Source organism: Gekko japonicus, unplaced genomic scaffold, assembly GCF_001447785.1.
Source record: "Gekko japonicus isolate JY-2015 unplaced genomic scaffold, Gekko_japonicus_V1.1 scaffold3488, whole genome shotgun sequence".
Classification (NCBI taxonomy): domain Eukaryota; kingdom Metazoa; phylum Chordata; class Lepidosauria; order Squamata; family Gekkonidae; genus Gekko; species Gekko japonicus.
This window is the reverse complement of record NW_015166533.1, coordinates 56,656-71,903: the sequence shown is the minus strand read 5'-3', so window position 1 is coordinate 71,903 and position 15,248 is coordinate 56,656. Positions and strand designations below refer to the sequence as shown.

The window sequence follows — 15,248 nt, the reverse complement described above, 5'->3', positions numbered from 1 at the left end:
AGTCCATAAATAGTATACATTTATTTATTATTTATTTATTTAGGCATTTTTACCCTGCCCTCCCTGCAAGCGGGCTCAGGGCGGCTTACAAGGGGCAGTTACTTACAATTACTTATGAACATAAGTTCATAAGTAATTGACGAAGACTCCGGATTTTGATCTTCGTTTCGAGGGTTCTTCTTCAAAGTGTTCAAACTTCATCAAGTACTGATAATGTACAGAAGGCTTCAATCATGTATATGTAGGAAAAATCCTTCACACAGCACTCATAAAGCACAGAAGCCTTCAGACTAGTAGTACAGGGAAAATGCAGTCCTAATACTAATATAAAGCCGGGCATTAGATCAATAGTGGAACATGTTCTCAATCCTTGTGGTGAAACAAAAGATACACATTCATCTCACTAAGAGTTTATACCCTGCTGGAGAGGGAGTCCAGTTTAGTGAATTTTAGTGTGTGCCAGAAGTGTTTATTGGACTAGTGGTTGACTAAAATCTAAACCAAGGCACAGTGGAGGGGTTTCTCTGTGAAGGGGGAGAATACCTGAGAAATCCACCCAAAAACTGACCGTCTAAAACAGCACAGGGGTTGAGCTGAGAGTGAGTGTGTTTTGTACTGTGACATCTGAATTGACAACTAACCGAAAGCTGAAATATACCATCTGCAACGACATATCCACAAACATCAAATTTTCCCCGTATACATATCTTCCCTGCCTGCCTGCCTGCCTTTGTAAATAAAATCTGCAGTTGTGTTAGGGAACAAGTCTGATACTTGTTTTATGGACTGCTTATTGCTACACAATGGACTGTACACACACTTTAGGTCACCTGTTGTGATGACACACATAGAGGGTGCCTGCACATGTAAATAAGGTTTCAGCAACTCAGTTGCCCAGCCTGGTGAAGAAGCACAAATCTACATTATTGTGAGCAATGAAACAACAACTTTGGGAAGAAACAGCCCCCATGGCAAAGCTGCTTGTATCACCCATCCTCATGTAAGTGCTTTGTTCCTGAGCTGGAATTTCCTGCCAGATGGACATTTGGTTATCAATGAAACTGGCGAACTCCATCAGCATTACAAGGAAGCATCCTGACGCCTGGATTTCACACCTGTCCAGATGCCAATCCTTCCAGTAAGGTTGATTGAATATGTGAGTGCATCAGTATTGTTTGTATGAGACATATTTCTAGTAAAAGATATCGATTTTAACTACAACAGCTTCAGGACAGGTAGGTGGGTCAAGAGGTTGGCACAGTTACCACCCACCTTTTGGACCCCCTATAACAGGAGAGAACCAGTCACCCAGCTCCTCCTAGCTAGCATTCCCCCAAGACAACCCCTGTCTGCTTTTACTCCTCCTAAGTCCCCCTTGCTATCCCCAACCCTTGCCTCTACTATTGATCTCTTGATCTATAGTCAGGAGACCCACGCGTTCCGGCTGGTTCTGGCCATGTGGATTCCCTTTCTTTTCCATTTCTTCCCATCCATTCTTCATTGGAACAACCAAGCTTCAAGACAGATAAGTATAGCCCCTCACCACCCCTACCTGCTAATGCAACTGGGCTTATTTCCTACTTTAAATCTTAGGAACTTGATTGAATGTGTGAGTGCATCAGTATTGTTTGTATGAAATATATTTTTTAGTAAAAGACATCTATTTTAACTACAACAGCCTCAAAATCCTTTACTGGTAACCCTTGGTGGGATCAGGACCTTGGTATAAATTGGCAAGAACCCATTTATAAATTGCCAATTGCTGTAAATAAAGCAATTCAGCTAACAGTTGGTTTTACTGTTCCAAATTGCATGTGCCTCAGTGTCTGACAGGATCTGACTAAGTTAAACATTAAGCTCTATCCTATAAAAAGTTCTTTTTTAAAAAAAGACATTGTTCATGAAAAGCCCCAGAGACAATAAGTGGCTTAGTCTGTGACAGAAGAGCGAACTGTGTGTATTCCTGGGAGAACAGAGGCTGGCAGACAGTGTCAGTGGAAAATAAGACCTCTCCAGCCTGTGAAAGGTTAAAGAAACCAAACCCCACATACTCAGGAATAAGGGAGTTCTTCACCACCTGCATTGTGCAGGGGGTTGGACTAGATGACCCTGGAGGTCCCTTCCAACTCTATGATGCTATGATTCTAAGGTTCTACTGGACTTGAATCTAGCTCCATTATACCACACTGTCTTCTGTTTCAATCTTTATTTCTGAATTTTGTACAGAGCACTATGTTCATGTTCTTTGCACTGTCATTTCCTTTGCCTCTTTCCCCTTCTGTACACTTCTGCAAATGCACTCTATGACCATAGGAACAATCACACCAAGATTCCAACACCCCGTGGCATTTTGTCCATGTGTGTGTACAGTCATATACACAGAAAATACACCACAAAAGTGTTAACTTTGATGTGATTTTATATATAGCTGCATCAGGATGCTTTTCGTCAGGTATAGCGCGTGTGCACGAGAATGCGTGCACATCGGCAACTTCCCACTCCCACAAAAAGACATCATGCATGCAACCCCCATCACGTTGCTTTGTGTGCGGTGTGCTTTGTCGGCACGTGCAAGTGGATCAGCAATGTGAAGATTCGAAAGAAGGGAAGAGCAAAATGCAGCGGCAAATCGCATACAATTCAGTCCTGGAATTATTTTTAGAAATTTTCCTATTTAAACTCAAATCAAAGAGCACCAGAATGAAGAATACAGTAAAATACCAGATCGATATAGACTTGAGGGCATTCCCCTCGTCTGTGTTATTCAGCAAGAAAGCAACTCTTTGGCCCCAGTGCTAAAATTGCATTCTTGGAAAAGGGCATTAGAATGGCAATAGCCCCATTTTCAGCAGCCATTGTAGGATGGCATACTTCAAGTGTGCATGCGCATGAAAGCCTATACCCAGAATTAATCTTTGTTGGTCTTAAAGGTGCCCCTGGACGCAAACTTTGTTCTGTTAACAGACAGAAGAAGAAGAAGAAGAAGAAGAAGAAGAAGAAGAAGAAGAAGAAGAAGAAGAAGAAACTGGGTTTATACCCCGCCCTTCATTCAGAGTCTCAGAGCGGCTTACAATCTCCTTTCCCTTCCTCTCCCCACAACAGACACCCTGTAATGTAGGCTGAGAGCGCTCTGAGAGAAGTGCTCTTGAGACAGCTCTGAGGGAACTGTGGCTCGCCCAAGGTCACCCAGCAGCTGCATGTGGAAAAGTGGGGAATCAAACCCGGTTCTCCCAGATTAGAGTCCGCGTTCCTAACCACTACACCAAACTGGTGATGGTAAGTTGTAACTGTTTTGCCCATTGCCTTTTCTTTTTTAGATTCTGTATGACCATTTGGATTTGCTAGATGATTCCTGCAGCTGGACGGGATTTCTGTCCTTGGAGCACAACTGTCTGGCCTCCTCTCCTCCTGCTGCAGCTCCAAATGCCTCCCCCCCAATGCTGCTCCCGGGGGACAGGAGACACCTGGAAACAGCACCGGGGGGGAGTCAGAGGTCTGTTGTGAGAGGATGGAAATTGGAAAAACTGCCCAAAAAGACAGAAACCACTAAATAGCTAGTTGGCATGAGGAAGGAAGGAAGGAAGGAAGGAAGGAAGGAAGGAAGGAGGGAAGGAAGGAAGGAAGTAAGGAAGGAAGGAGAGGAGAGGAGAGGAGAGGAGAGGAGAGGAGAGGAGAGGAGGAGGAGGAGGAGGAGGAGAGATTGGATTTATACCCCACCCTTCACTTGGAGTCTCACCGTGGCTTACAATCCCCTTCTCTTCTAGACACCCTGTGAGGTTAAGTGGGGCTGAGAGAACTCTCTCAAGAACTGCCCTTGAGAGAACAGCTCTGACAGAACGATGGCTTGCCCAAGGTCATCCAGCACACTTAACCACTACACCAAACTGGCTCTCAGTTTGGGAGGGAGGGATGGAAGAGCTGGCAGTGAGGGGACGGCCACTAATCCAAGTCTCAGAGACACCAGAAATAACAAAACCTGGCTAAGTATGAGAAATCAAGGGTGGAAATGGAACAGATCATCTTCTACCTGCTGCCAGCAGAGCCATTAGTCAGGAACGATTAATTAAGGAAGAACCTTCGGGGAGGACCTTTCGAACCTCACATCCTTCCTGTACCGAGCCAGAAGCCGCCTCTGCTTGGATGTGGAGTTTGGCTGGCAGATTCTCTTTCATTTCGGAAAGGGCCCCTTGTGAGCAGTGACTCAGCGTTCCGTGCATTCATCCACCCGCCTTTTAAAAAATGCCGTGTCATTGTCAACAAGACATTTCAGTCGTCATCAACCTACTATGTGACTTCAGAGGATTCTCTTGACTAAGGTCGTGGTCACACAGTCATTTTGATCGGGTTTCACAACGGTCCCCTTATCGCATTTAAAAGGGCTGATCAGACAGCCGATTCTGTCTCCCGTATCGAAGCAGACTCACCCCCGCAAACCTCCCGGTTATCCTAGCGTGTTGTCCAAAACTGGGGGGGGAAGTACTTTCCTACTACTTGCGCTGTGAATACACAATTTCTGCTATCTGGACAGCCATCTCTCGCTATGAACGCGATTAGGTCATCTGTACCTCCTTGTGGTAGTTTTTCTCCCCCCCACCCCGGCTTTCACTGTTGTGCTCATGACCAATCCTGCACTGAATATATTAAATGCATAATATATTAAAGTGCACATAGACCCAACGCTCCATTGCACGCCAGTAGTTCATTTTGTTCACTGTTCAGGGGAAAAATGCTGCTTCCAAGCGGGAGCTGTGTTTTGCACATGTGCACATGTGCATGTGCGCATGTGCAAAGAAGGTTTTTAAAAGAAATTGTGCCGCACCGCCACTTGGGTGGTGCGGCTGTCTGGACGGTACCTGGAGCCTTGTCGCGCGATGCCAGCAGTTGGGCAAGGGATGTGTGATCATCCGAACTGGCTAAAAATATCCCCGATCAAATCTACAGCGGGAACAAAACACGGTAGGCTTGCCATGTGACCACACCCTAACTCTCCTTGACTTGATCCTAACCCAGGGGTACCCAACATGGTGCCCACGGGCATCACAGTGCTTGCCGACACTTGTCCCGGAGCAACCAAGTGTTTCTTGAAAGTGGGTGGGGCCAGATAGGGCTTCTGAGGGGCTACTGGAGATCCGATTGGCTGGGCAGATTAAAATGATTTTGTTTCAGTGGCAGCTAGCACCACAGTGTTGGTCTTACTCTCTTTCACTCCTCTTTCACGGTGTATTTTTCAAATTATCCCTATTCTCCCCTGCACTTAAGTTTCCTCTGTGTGCGTGTCTCCGCCTCTTGCAGCAGCCCTTTTGTCACTGCGCCCATCACCCTGTGTCGGAATTCCAGAGGTGCCCACAGGCTACCAAAGGTTGGGGACCCCTGTCCTAACCAATAGGGGAGGTTGGATTGATGAGGTGAAGATGGCTGGAATTTGGGGGGTAAGGGTCTCTCACAGATGTTTAAAATTCCGGATTAGTGTGCCACATGACGGAGTGAGCTCCCGTCTCTAGTTCCAGCTCCTGCCAACTTAGCAGTTCGAAAGCATGAAATTGCAAGTAGATAAATAGGTACCACTTCGGTGGGAAGGTAACAGCGTTTTGTGCACCTAGGTGTTTAGTCATGCCAGCCACATGACCACGGAAACGTCTTCGGACAGCGCTGGCTCTTCGGCTTTGAAACGGAGATGAGCACCGCAACCCTAGAGTCAGATTTGACTGGCTTTCGAGCAAGGGAACCTTTACCTTTAAGTCAAAAGAGAACCTGGAACTTCAGGAAAGCTGATTTTATTAATGCAGTTCTACGTAGAGTTATACCTAGAATTGACAGCTCTTGGTCTATTCTACCTTACAGGGTTGTTGTTAGGATAAAACAGAGAAGGGAAGGATGTTGCAAGACACCTTGGGTCCCCACTGAGGACAATTGTACAATCTAAGTGCTATCAAGTTGCATCCAACTTATGGTTGACCCCAGCAAGGGGTTTTCAAGACAAGTGATTAAGCAGGGGTGGTTGGCCCTTGTCTTCCTCTGCAAAGCCTTCCTTGGTGGTCTCCCATCCAAGTACTGACCTTGAGAGCCAGTTTGGTGTATTGGTTAGAAGTGGTGCCATTCACAGATCTTCCTTACATCCAATCCCAGCTATAATCACCCACTACTTATGCATCTTGACTCTGAGCCACAGTTCTCTCAGAGCTGTTCTCTCAAGGGCTGCTCTCGAAAGAGCTCTCTCAGTCCCACATACCTCACGGGGTGTCTGTTGTGGGGAGGGGAAGGAAGGAGACTGTAAGCCGCTCTGAGACTCTGAGTGAAGGATGGGGTATAAATCCAATCTTGTTGTCGTCTTCTTCTTCTTCTTCTTCTTCCTTAGCTTCCAAGATCTGATGAGATTGGGCTATTCTCTGCCACTTTCTCTCCCCCACTGGAACCAAAATGGGGTCTAAATGATGTAAATCTAAATAACGGGGTCTAAATGATGTTGGCTCCAACTTGGGGGAACTCTCTGCTGAATGACATCAGGGCCCTGCGGGATTTGTCACAGTTCTGCAGGGCCAGTAAAGCAGAGATGTTCCGCCAAACATATGGTCGAGGACAGCAACGGTTTTTAACAGCAATTCTTCCTCCCCCCTGCTAATGGGGGAGCCCGTCAGAAATTTATGTACTGTGGCGCCATGCAGGTTTCACAACATTATACGATTTTTATATTAGTAGACTGTATTTTAATATGTTCATTTGTTTTAAACTGCTGTCTGATGCTCTGAGCCCGCTCTGCAAGGAGGGCGGCACAGAAGCCAAATTAATAATGAATGCATTAAATAATTAATAATGCTTAGGACTGCACAGTTAAAGAAATGTTGGGTAGGATTCTATGGCTATGTCATCTGCCGGAGAAAGGAGTCCAAGTCAGGTGGAAGTTCTTTTTAAAATGAGTTGCTAAAGGCACCACTGCAAACGATACTGGCGACAAAGAAAAACGGGAAACGTTTCAAGGGGCCGAAGTGATTGCAGACAGAGCTTGAGTGATAAGCTGAATATCAAAAGGGACACGGGCAATAAATGGAAGGAGGGACACGTCACTAGGGACGTCTGCGGGCAAGCGGCCTGGATCGGAGGGACAGTGAGGAAACCGAAAACTCAAAATGAACTGAGGCAGGCACAGGATGGTCTGCCCAGGGGAAGGAAACGGTAGTCCCACTGTTCAGTTGGGGATGGTGAAGGAGGCTGAAGTTTGAACCTCTGCTATAAGCAATTTATACTGCCTCATGCAACACACACTCTCTCTCTCTCTCCCCTCCCCCCTCCCTCTCTTTGGGCGATTCTGCATTGGCTTTTCCTTCTGTTGTTATGCCAAACCCACCCTGGAACAGAAATTCCCCCCTGCATTGCATGCTGCTTTCACTTTCTTTGAGCATCGAATTTTATGGTAACCTCCCCACTGCATGCCGCTTCCACATCCTTTGATCATAGGATTTTATGGTACCCTCCACGCTGCATGCCACTTTCACTTTCTTTAATCGTCAGATTTTATGGTACCCTCTACACTGCATGCCGCTTTCACTTTCTTTGAGCATTGGATTTTATGGTACCTTCTGCATAGACTTATGGCCACTCAGGGATGGCTTTGCAGTCAGTCCAGCATTGCCCCAAGGTATCTGGATATGGTTTTGAGCAGCACCTTTTCTGTTCCAGCGTGGGTTTGGTAAAACAACAGAGGGAAAAGCCAATGCAGAATCAGGCTCTCTGTCAGTCCCAGTTCCCCAGGTGTGGTATTTGGGGAGGGGCCACAGTTCAGAGGCACAGCATTTGTTTTACATGCAGAGAATCCCAGGTTCGATCCCTGGCATTTCCGGTTAAAAGGGTGGGGGTAGGAGGTGATGTGAAAGATTTCTCTGCCTGATACCCTGGAGTTCCGCCGCCAGTCTGAGTAGAGAATGCTGACTTTGATAGACCGATAGGCTGAATTAGGGTTGCCAGCCTCCAGGCGGGGCCTGGAGATCTCCTGCTTTTCCAACTGATCTCTCTGGAGAAAACGGCTACTCTGGAGGCTGCTCTATTTATCATTCGACTTCTTCAACTTCTATACCGCTCTGACCCCAGAGGGGTCTCTAAGTGGTTTACAATTATTTATAGTTACCTAACTTGGCCCACAGAGTTGAGGGGGAGTGACATCCTATGGCATCGTACCACGCTGAGGCCCCTCCCCTCCCCAAACCCCGTCCTCTCCCGGCTCCACTCCCCAAAATTCCAGGTATTTCCCAACCCAGAGTTGGCAACTGTAGGGCCGATTCAATATAAGGCAGCTTCATGTGTATTCCAGTCAGAAGAGAATTATATTATCCTGCCGTACAATGCTTTATGGACACAGATAGTGCTATACAGAAACAGCCGGCATGGTGCAGTGGTTGAAATGTTGGACTAGAATCTGGGAGACCCAGGTTCAAGTCCCCACTTTGCCACAGAAGGCTGCTGGGTGACCTTGGGCCAGTCACACGCTCTCAGCCTGACCTCCCTCACAGGGTTGTTGTGAGGGTAAAACGGAGGAGAGGAGAACGATGTAAGCTACTTGGGGCTGCCACTGGGGAGAAAGGTGAGGTATAAAGTAAACGAAATAAGACGCTGGGTGCAGTCATTTCCCAAAACGCCCCTGAAAAACTTCGCTAATCTTATCAAAACACTTTATAAGTGTTTTTTTTTTCCCTTGAAACAGCTCAGATGTTCTGTTCGCGTGGGAAAATTCTCATTTACCTTGAATATTGCTTTTAGAAGAATTCGGTTGCAGCTGAAGGATGCGTACAGCAAAGCCCCCCCCCCAGAACTTTGTCCGCCATTTCAGACCTTCCACTCCCCCCCAAAATTCTTCAGGTGCTCTGCTTTAGCAGAGGCCTCCATATTTACCTCAAGAGTTTCACTGCAGGCAACATTCAGGGGCTGCCCTAGTTGGTTCACGTCTTTTAGTTTATATGCCTCATCCCAACCAATGTTCCCTCTAAGCTGTGGAGTCCTGTGAGCAAAAATTCTACTTTGTGAGCTACTGACATTAAAGTTGTGAGTGAGCAATTTGGCTGTGGCATAAATTAGTTTGCTGACGAGCCATCCTTCTTGAGCTAAAACAAAAATACGTGAGCCGGAGGCTAAAAAAATGTGAGCTAGCTCACACTAATTCAGCTTAGTGGGAACCCTGGATTCCCAACCGTTTGTGACTATATGAAGGCTGTTAACAGGTGGTGTGAGCGTTGGGAGTGAGCGACTCAGCATCCCTGGATACTGGGGGGCGCCACATCACTCTCTGGGTGCGTTCAGACGGGGGCTTTACAACGGTTAGGGTGCCGGTTCCAACCGGTGTACTTACAGGCGTTCAGACAGCGAACATCTGCCTCCCGTCCCTAACCGTTGTAAATCCTTTTAAACTGTTGCACTCTGCCACTAGGTCCGAAGTGGTGGTAAACAGAGTGCAACGGTTGAAAACGGTGCACCCCGGCGTCTGATCGCTCTCCTCCATTGCGCAGCCACTTCCGTCGGAAGCCTGAGGCTTCCGGCTTTCCCCCGCAATTTCAGGTTGGGCTTTAAAGGTAAGTGCTTACCTTTAAAGTTTAAATGTAATGGGGGGGAGGGTTTGAGCATGCACAAAGATCACCATTCTCTGAATGGGTGCCTATACGCATGCTCAAACTGTGCTTTAAAAAAAAAAACCGCCGACGCCTGCAGCGTGTGAGCGGGCGTCCACTGGAGGGCTCTGCAGACAGGAGGGTGAGTCTGATCGCGTTTCTGCCGGCATAAACTGCACAGGTTCCAACCGGTGCAGTTTATGCCGGCAGAAACGCCCCGTCTGAACGCACTCTATGTGTGTGTGTTATCTCCTTGAATGGGATGCCTCTCTTTGTCTTCACCTGGGAGCTGCCCTCTGATCCCTCCTCTTTCTCCCTTTGTCCTCTCACTTTCTTCACATGGCCTTCCATGGAGACCCATCTCTCTGCAGGTCTCTCCTATGGAGACAATGCCCTCCTACTCCCACACACGTGACACCGGACAAGCTGGCTATTTGTGACAGGGGAAGGGCTCTTTCGATGAGGCTTCTCTCTCTCCTTTCGACTGCAACCTGAATGTGAACTGGACTCTGCTCTATTAGCCAAATCTCCCAGTGTCAAGCTCCCATGAATACAGCCACAACTACCCAGAAGTCATTCTTCTTATAGTCATCCTTGGGGGGGGGGGACTTTCTCTGGGTAACGATGGAAGCACCTGGCCTTGCGAAAGATGTGAAAGCAGATTGTCCCACAGAACAGCCTCTCGCTCTCACACATATTTTGACACAATCGACAGCGCCTTCACAATAAAAAAAAAATTGCTTCAAGATAGTGAACACTATTATTCTGGGAAACAATTGTCCCAGTTCTGATAACCCTTTTCAAAACAGCGGCGTGTAGCCATGGGCCTTGACATAACAACATCATTCCACTTGCAGACATTCAATCAAATCCAGGTTAGTTTCAACAAATGCCACTTTGGTTTCCTTTACTCTGGGGTTAAGCGTCTCTGTATGGGGTGGGGGGGTTGAAGGCATTGCCAGGGAACAAGCCAGGATTTGTCCGTCATGCAAAAACTCACTGTTATAATTGGTTAATGAACCACATTTAAATGACGGGTTCAGATCCTGATTTGACACACCTTAACCATCATTACACAGCTTAATGTAAGAGCCCTGCTGGATCAAACCAGTGGTCCATCTATGGCCCATCCAGTCCAACACTCTGTGTCACACAGTGGCCAAAACCCAGGGGCCATTAGGAGGTCCACCAGCATGGCCAGAACTCCAGAAGTCCTCCCACTGTGGCCCCCCATGCACCAAGAAGACAGAGCATCGCTGCCCCAGACATAAGAACATAAGAGAAGCCATGTTGGGTCAGGCCAATGGCCCCTCCAGTCCAACGCCCTGTGTCACACAGTGGCCGAAACCCAGGTGCCATCAGGAGGTCCACCAGCATGGCCAGAACTCCAGAAGCCCTCCCACTGTGGGCCCCCCAAGCACCGAGAAGACAGAGCATTGCTGCCCCAGACATAAGAACATAAGAAATGCCATGTTGGGTCAGGCCAATGGCCCCTCCAGTCCAACGCCCTGTGTCACACAGTAGCCCAAACCCAGGGGCCATCAGGAGGTCCACCACCATGGGCAGAACTCCAGACGCCCTCCCACTGTGCCCCCCCCAAGCACCAAGAAGACAGAGCATCGCTGCCCCAGACATAAGAACATAAGAAAAACCATGTTGGATCAGGCCAACGCCCTGTGTCACACAGTGGCCCAAACCCAGGTGCCATCAGGAGGTCCACCAGTGGGGCCACAGCTCCAGAATCCCTCCCACTGTTGCCGCCCTTCACTACCCAAAGGTGTCTCAAAGCGGCTTACAAACTCCTTTCCCTTCCCCTCCCCACAACAGACACCCTGTCAGGCAGGTGGGGCTGAGAGAGCTCTTGACAGAAACGGCTCTTTTTCAAGAACAGCTCTTATCAGAACTATGGCTTGCCCAAGGTCATCCAGCCAGGTGCAAGTGGAGGAGTGGGGAATCAAACCCGGTTCTCCCAGATCAGAGTCCGCGCACTTAACCACTACACCAAACTGGCATCACTGCTCCAGACATACTGTTCCATCTATACCTTGTGGCTAATAGCCACGCGTGGACCTTTGCTTCATATATTTACCCAACATTTTTATCTCATGCAGAATTACTCCTATCCAAGCCCACTGAGGTCGCCGTTCACATTTTCACGTCATGCAGAGTTACAAGTCCACTGCTGCGTAGGATTGGGCTAACAGTCACATGACGTCTCAGTTCAGTACACCCCAGTCCCCAAAGCCACCGACAGGCATATTTCTAGACACTTACTGATCTTGTGCCGAATAGAGACTGTATCACTCCGAGCCCCGTCCTTGTAATACGCCCAAATCGATATCTGGTATTCGGTGTTCTTTTTCAGGCCAGGCAGAACAGTGGCGGCCAAGTTTCCAGCAACAGAGAGCTACGGGAGAGGGGAATAGAACCAGATTTCCAGACATCTGCATAACCCCGTGACTTTATAAAAACTGTCAAAGCTGAGATTCCCCTTCTTGGTTCATAGCCGGGGCTGTTTCTCTTCCTTCCCCAGAATTCCGGTTCTGCTCTGCTGCATGTTGACATTTTACACTCTGGTGCTCAGAGGCAGGGAGAGGAAATAAACAGGCACACAGACTTTATTCTGGGCCTCGTGCTATTGTAGAACACGGGCCCCCAATGTGGTGCCCGGCTGTGGGCACCATGTAGGGTTGCCAGCTTCCGGGGGGGGGGACCTGGAGAGCCCCCGCTTTTACAACTGATCTCCAGCTGACGGAGATCAGCTCCCCTGGAGAAAATGGCTGCTTGGAAGGGCACTGTACCATGCTGTACCAACAATTTTTACCTCTCCACTACACGCAAGTTCACCCCTGTAATTATCTCGGGGTATTTTTTGCTTCCACATTACATTGAGGCCACCCCTGTTTCACCCCACACTTTCCCCGGGATAAACGGATGCTGTTATAACCAGGGATTAATGCAAGGTATTTTGTCGCAGGTGTGGAAAGGACTCATCTCCTTCCTTTTTATGGTGGGCACTCCATGGTGGCTATTAGCCACAAGGTATAGATAGGGGCTCCGGGGCGAGTGATGCTCTGTCTTCTTGGTGCTTGGGGGGAGGGGTCAACAGTGGGAGGGCTTCTAATGTTCTGGCCCCACTGGTGGACCTCCTGATAGCACCTGGTATTTCTGGCCACTGTGTGACACAGAGTGTTGGACTGGATGGGCCTTTGGCCTGATCCAACATTGGTGTCTCTTATGTTCTTATGCTGAGGCCCCTCCCTTCCCCAAAACCCGCCCCCAAAGTCTCCAGGTATTTCCCAACCCAGACCTGGCAACCCTAGCACCATGGTGTCTGACAGTACTTTTCCTGGCCCCTGCCAAGTGTTTTCAGAAAGTGGGTGAGGCCAGATAGGGCTTCAAATGGGCCACTGCAGATCCAAATGGCTGGGCAGATTGAAATAACATTGTTTCAGGGGCAGCCGTCCCCACAGTGTTGGTTTTATTCTCTTTCACTCCTCTTTCTCAGTGTATTTTTTTTTTATTATTATCCCTTTTCTTCCGTGTACTTAGACTTCTTCTGTATGTGTGGCTACACCTCTTGTGCCGAATAGGTGACTCTGCCCGCCACCACTCTGTGTCAGAATTCCTTAAGAAGCCCACAGAAAGGTTGGAGACCCCAGTTGTAGAACCTGGCATAATTTCAGCAAGGCCTACAGGAAAGGGGGATGGTCAGTCATGGGCTAGAGCAAAAAGCAAGTCACATCCACATTCTGCAGGACATCACTCCAGTTCTGCAGAAGCTCTGTCCCTGATTCATAAGAACATCAAAAGGGCCCTGCTGGATCAGACCAGTGGTCCATCTAGTCCAGCATCCTGTCTCACACAGTGGCCAACCAGTTCCTCTGGAGGGAGGGCATGGAGGCCGAGGCCTTCATAAGAACATAGGAAGAGCCCTGCTGGGTCAGACCAGTTGTCAATCTAGCCAACATCCTGTCTCAAACAGTGGCCAACCAGTAACCTCCAAAGGTCCCAATAGGGCATGGAGGCCGAGGCCTTCATAAGACATAAATAAGAGTCCTGCTGGATCAGACCAGTGGTCCATCTAATCCAGCATCCAGTCTCAAACAGTGGCCAACCAGTAACCTCCAAAGGTCCCAATAGGGCATGGAGGCCGAGGCCTTCATAAGACATAAAGAAGAGCCCTGCTGGGTCAGACCAGTGGTCAATCTAGCCAATATCCTGTCTCAAACGGTGGACAACCAGTAACCTCCAAAGGTCCCAATAGGGCATGGAGGCCGAGGCCTTCATAAGACATAAAGAAGAGCCCTGGTGGATCAGACCAGTGTCCCATCTAGTCCAGCATCCTGTCTCAAATAGTGGCAAAATTGTTTCTCTGGAGGGTCAACAACAGGGCATAGAGACCGAGGCCTTCCCCTAATGTTGCCTCCTGGCTCTCTCAGTGCCTCTGAACGTGGAGGTTCCCCTCAGTCACCACGGCTAGTAGCCATTGATAGGCTTATCCTCCATGAACCTATCTAATCCTCGGTTAAAGCTGTTGATTCCTGTGGCCATCACTACATCCTCTGGCTGCAAATTCCACCCTTAAAACATTCAAGTTTTTCTAGACCCCACCCAGCAGATTCCATCCTGGCTTTGCCACGGAGTGCTAGTTTCCGTGCTTACCCCGTGCCCTAGCCGTAAGATAATAAGACTAGTCCAGATAGGCCAGAACAATGGCCCGTCTTCTCCAGCATCCCGTTTCCCACAGCAATCAGATGGATGCCACAGGGTACCTCACAAGCAGGTCCCTCAGACAACAGCCTTCCAATGTTGACAGCTCCCCAGCACCTGACAACCAGAGGCAGAAGGTTCTACTGTCCTCCTGGCCCCACTGCTGGACCTCCTGATGACACCTGGTATTTTTGGCCACTGTGTGACACAGAGTGTTGGACTGGGTGGGCCACTGGCCTGATCCAACATTGGCATCTCTTATGTTCTTATATGGAGCAGAGGTCCATTAGTGGCTATTAGCTACAAGGTATAGATAGGAACTCTCAGTCTGGGGCAAGGGATGCTCTGTATTCTTGGTGCTGGGGGGGCAACAGTGGGAGGGCTTCTAGTGTCCTGGCCCTACTGCTGGACCTCCTGATGGCACCTGGTCTTTTTGGCCACTGTGTGACACAGAGTGTTGGACTGGGTGGGCCACTGGCCTGATCCAACATTGGCTTCTCTTATGTTCTTATAAGAAGGAATTGGATAAGCATATGGAGCAGAGGTCCATCAGTGGCTATTAGCTACAAGGTATAGATAGGAACTCTCAGTCTGGGGCAAGGGATGCTCTGTATTCTTGGTGCTGGGGGGGGCAACAGTGGGAGGGCTTCTAGTGTCCTGGCCCCACTGCTGGACCTCCTGATGGCACGTGGTCTTTTTGGCCACTGTGTGGCAGAGTGTTGGACTGGATGGGCCATTGGCCTGATCCAACATTGGCTTCTCTTATGTTCTCTTATGTTTTTATAAGCTTTAAAAGGGGATTAGACAGATTCATGGAGGAGTGGTCCACGTATGGTTGCCAGGTCTCCCCCAGCCACCAGCAGGGGATGGGAGGTAAGGTTGCCAGATCCAGGTGTTGGGAAACTCCTGGAGATTTGGGGACTGAGCCTGGTATGGACAGGGACC

The 15,248-nt window shown here is 48.7% G+C and overlaps 1 protein-coding gene across 1 annotated transcript in view; it reads right to left on the bottom strand.

Moving 5' to 3' along the window:
• COL20A1 (collagen, type XX, alpha 1) overlaps window positions 1–15,248 on the bottom strand; it is a gene marked incomplete at its 3' end in the record, with an annotated part of 132,884 nt that overhangs the window by 64,237 nt on the left and 53,399 nt on the right. Inside the window, exon 16 of the mRNA XM_015412296.1 lies at window positions 11,865–11,997. Within this exon, the coding sequence (XP_015267782.1) occupies window positions 11,865–11,997 (133 nt within the window). The remainder of the gene's footprint in view (window positions 1–11,864; window positions 11,998–15,248) is intronic.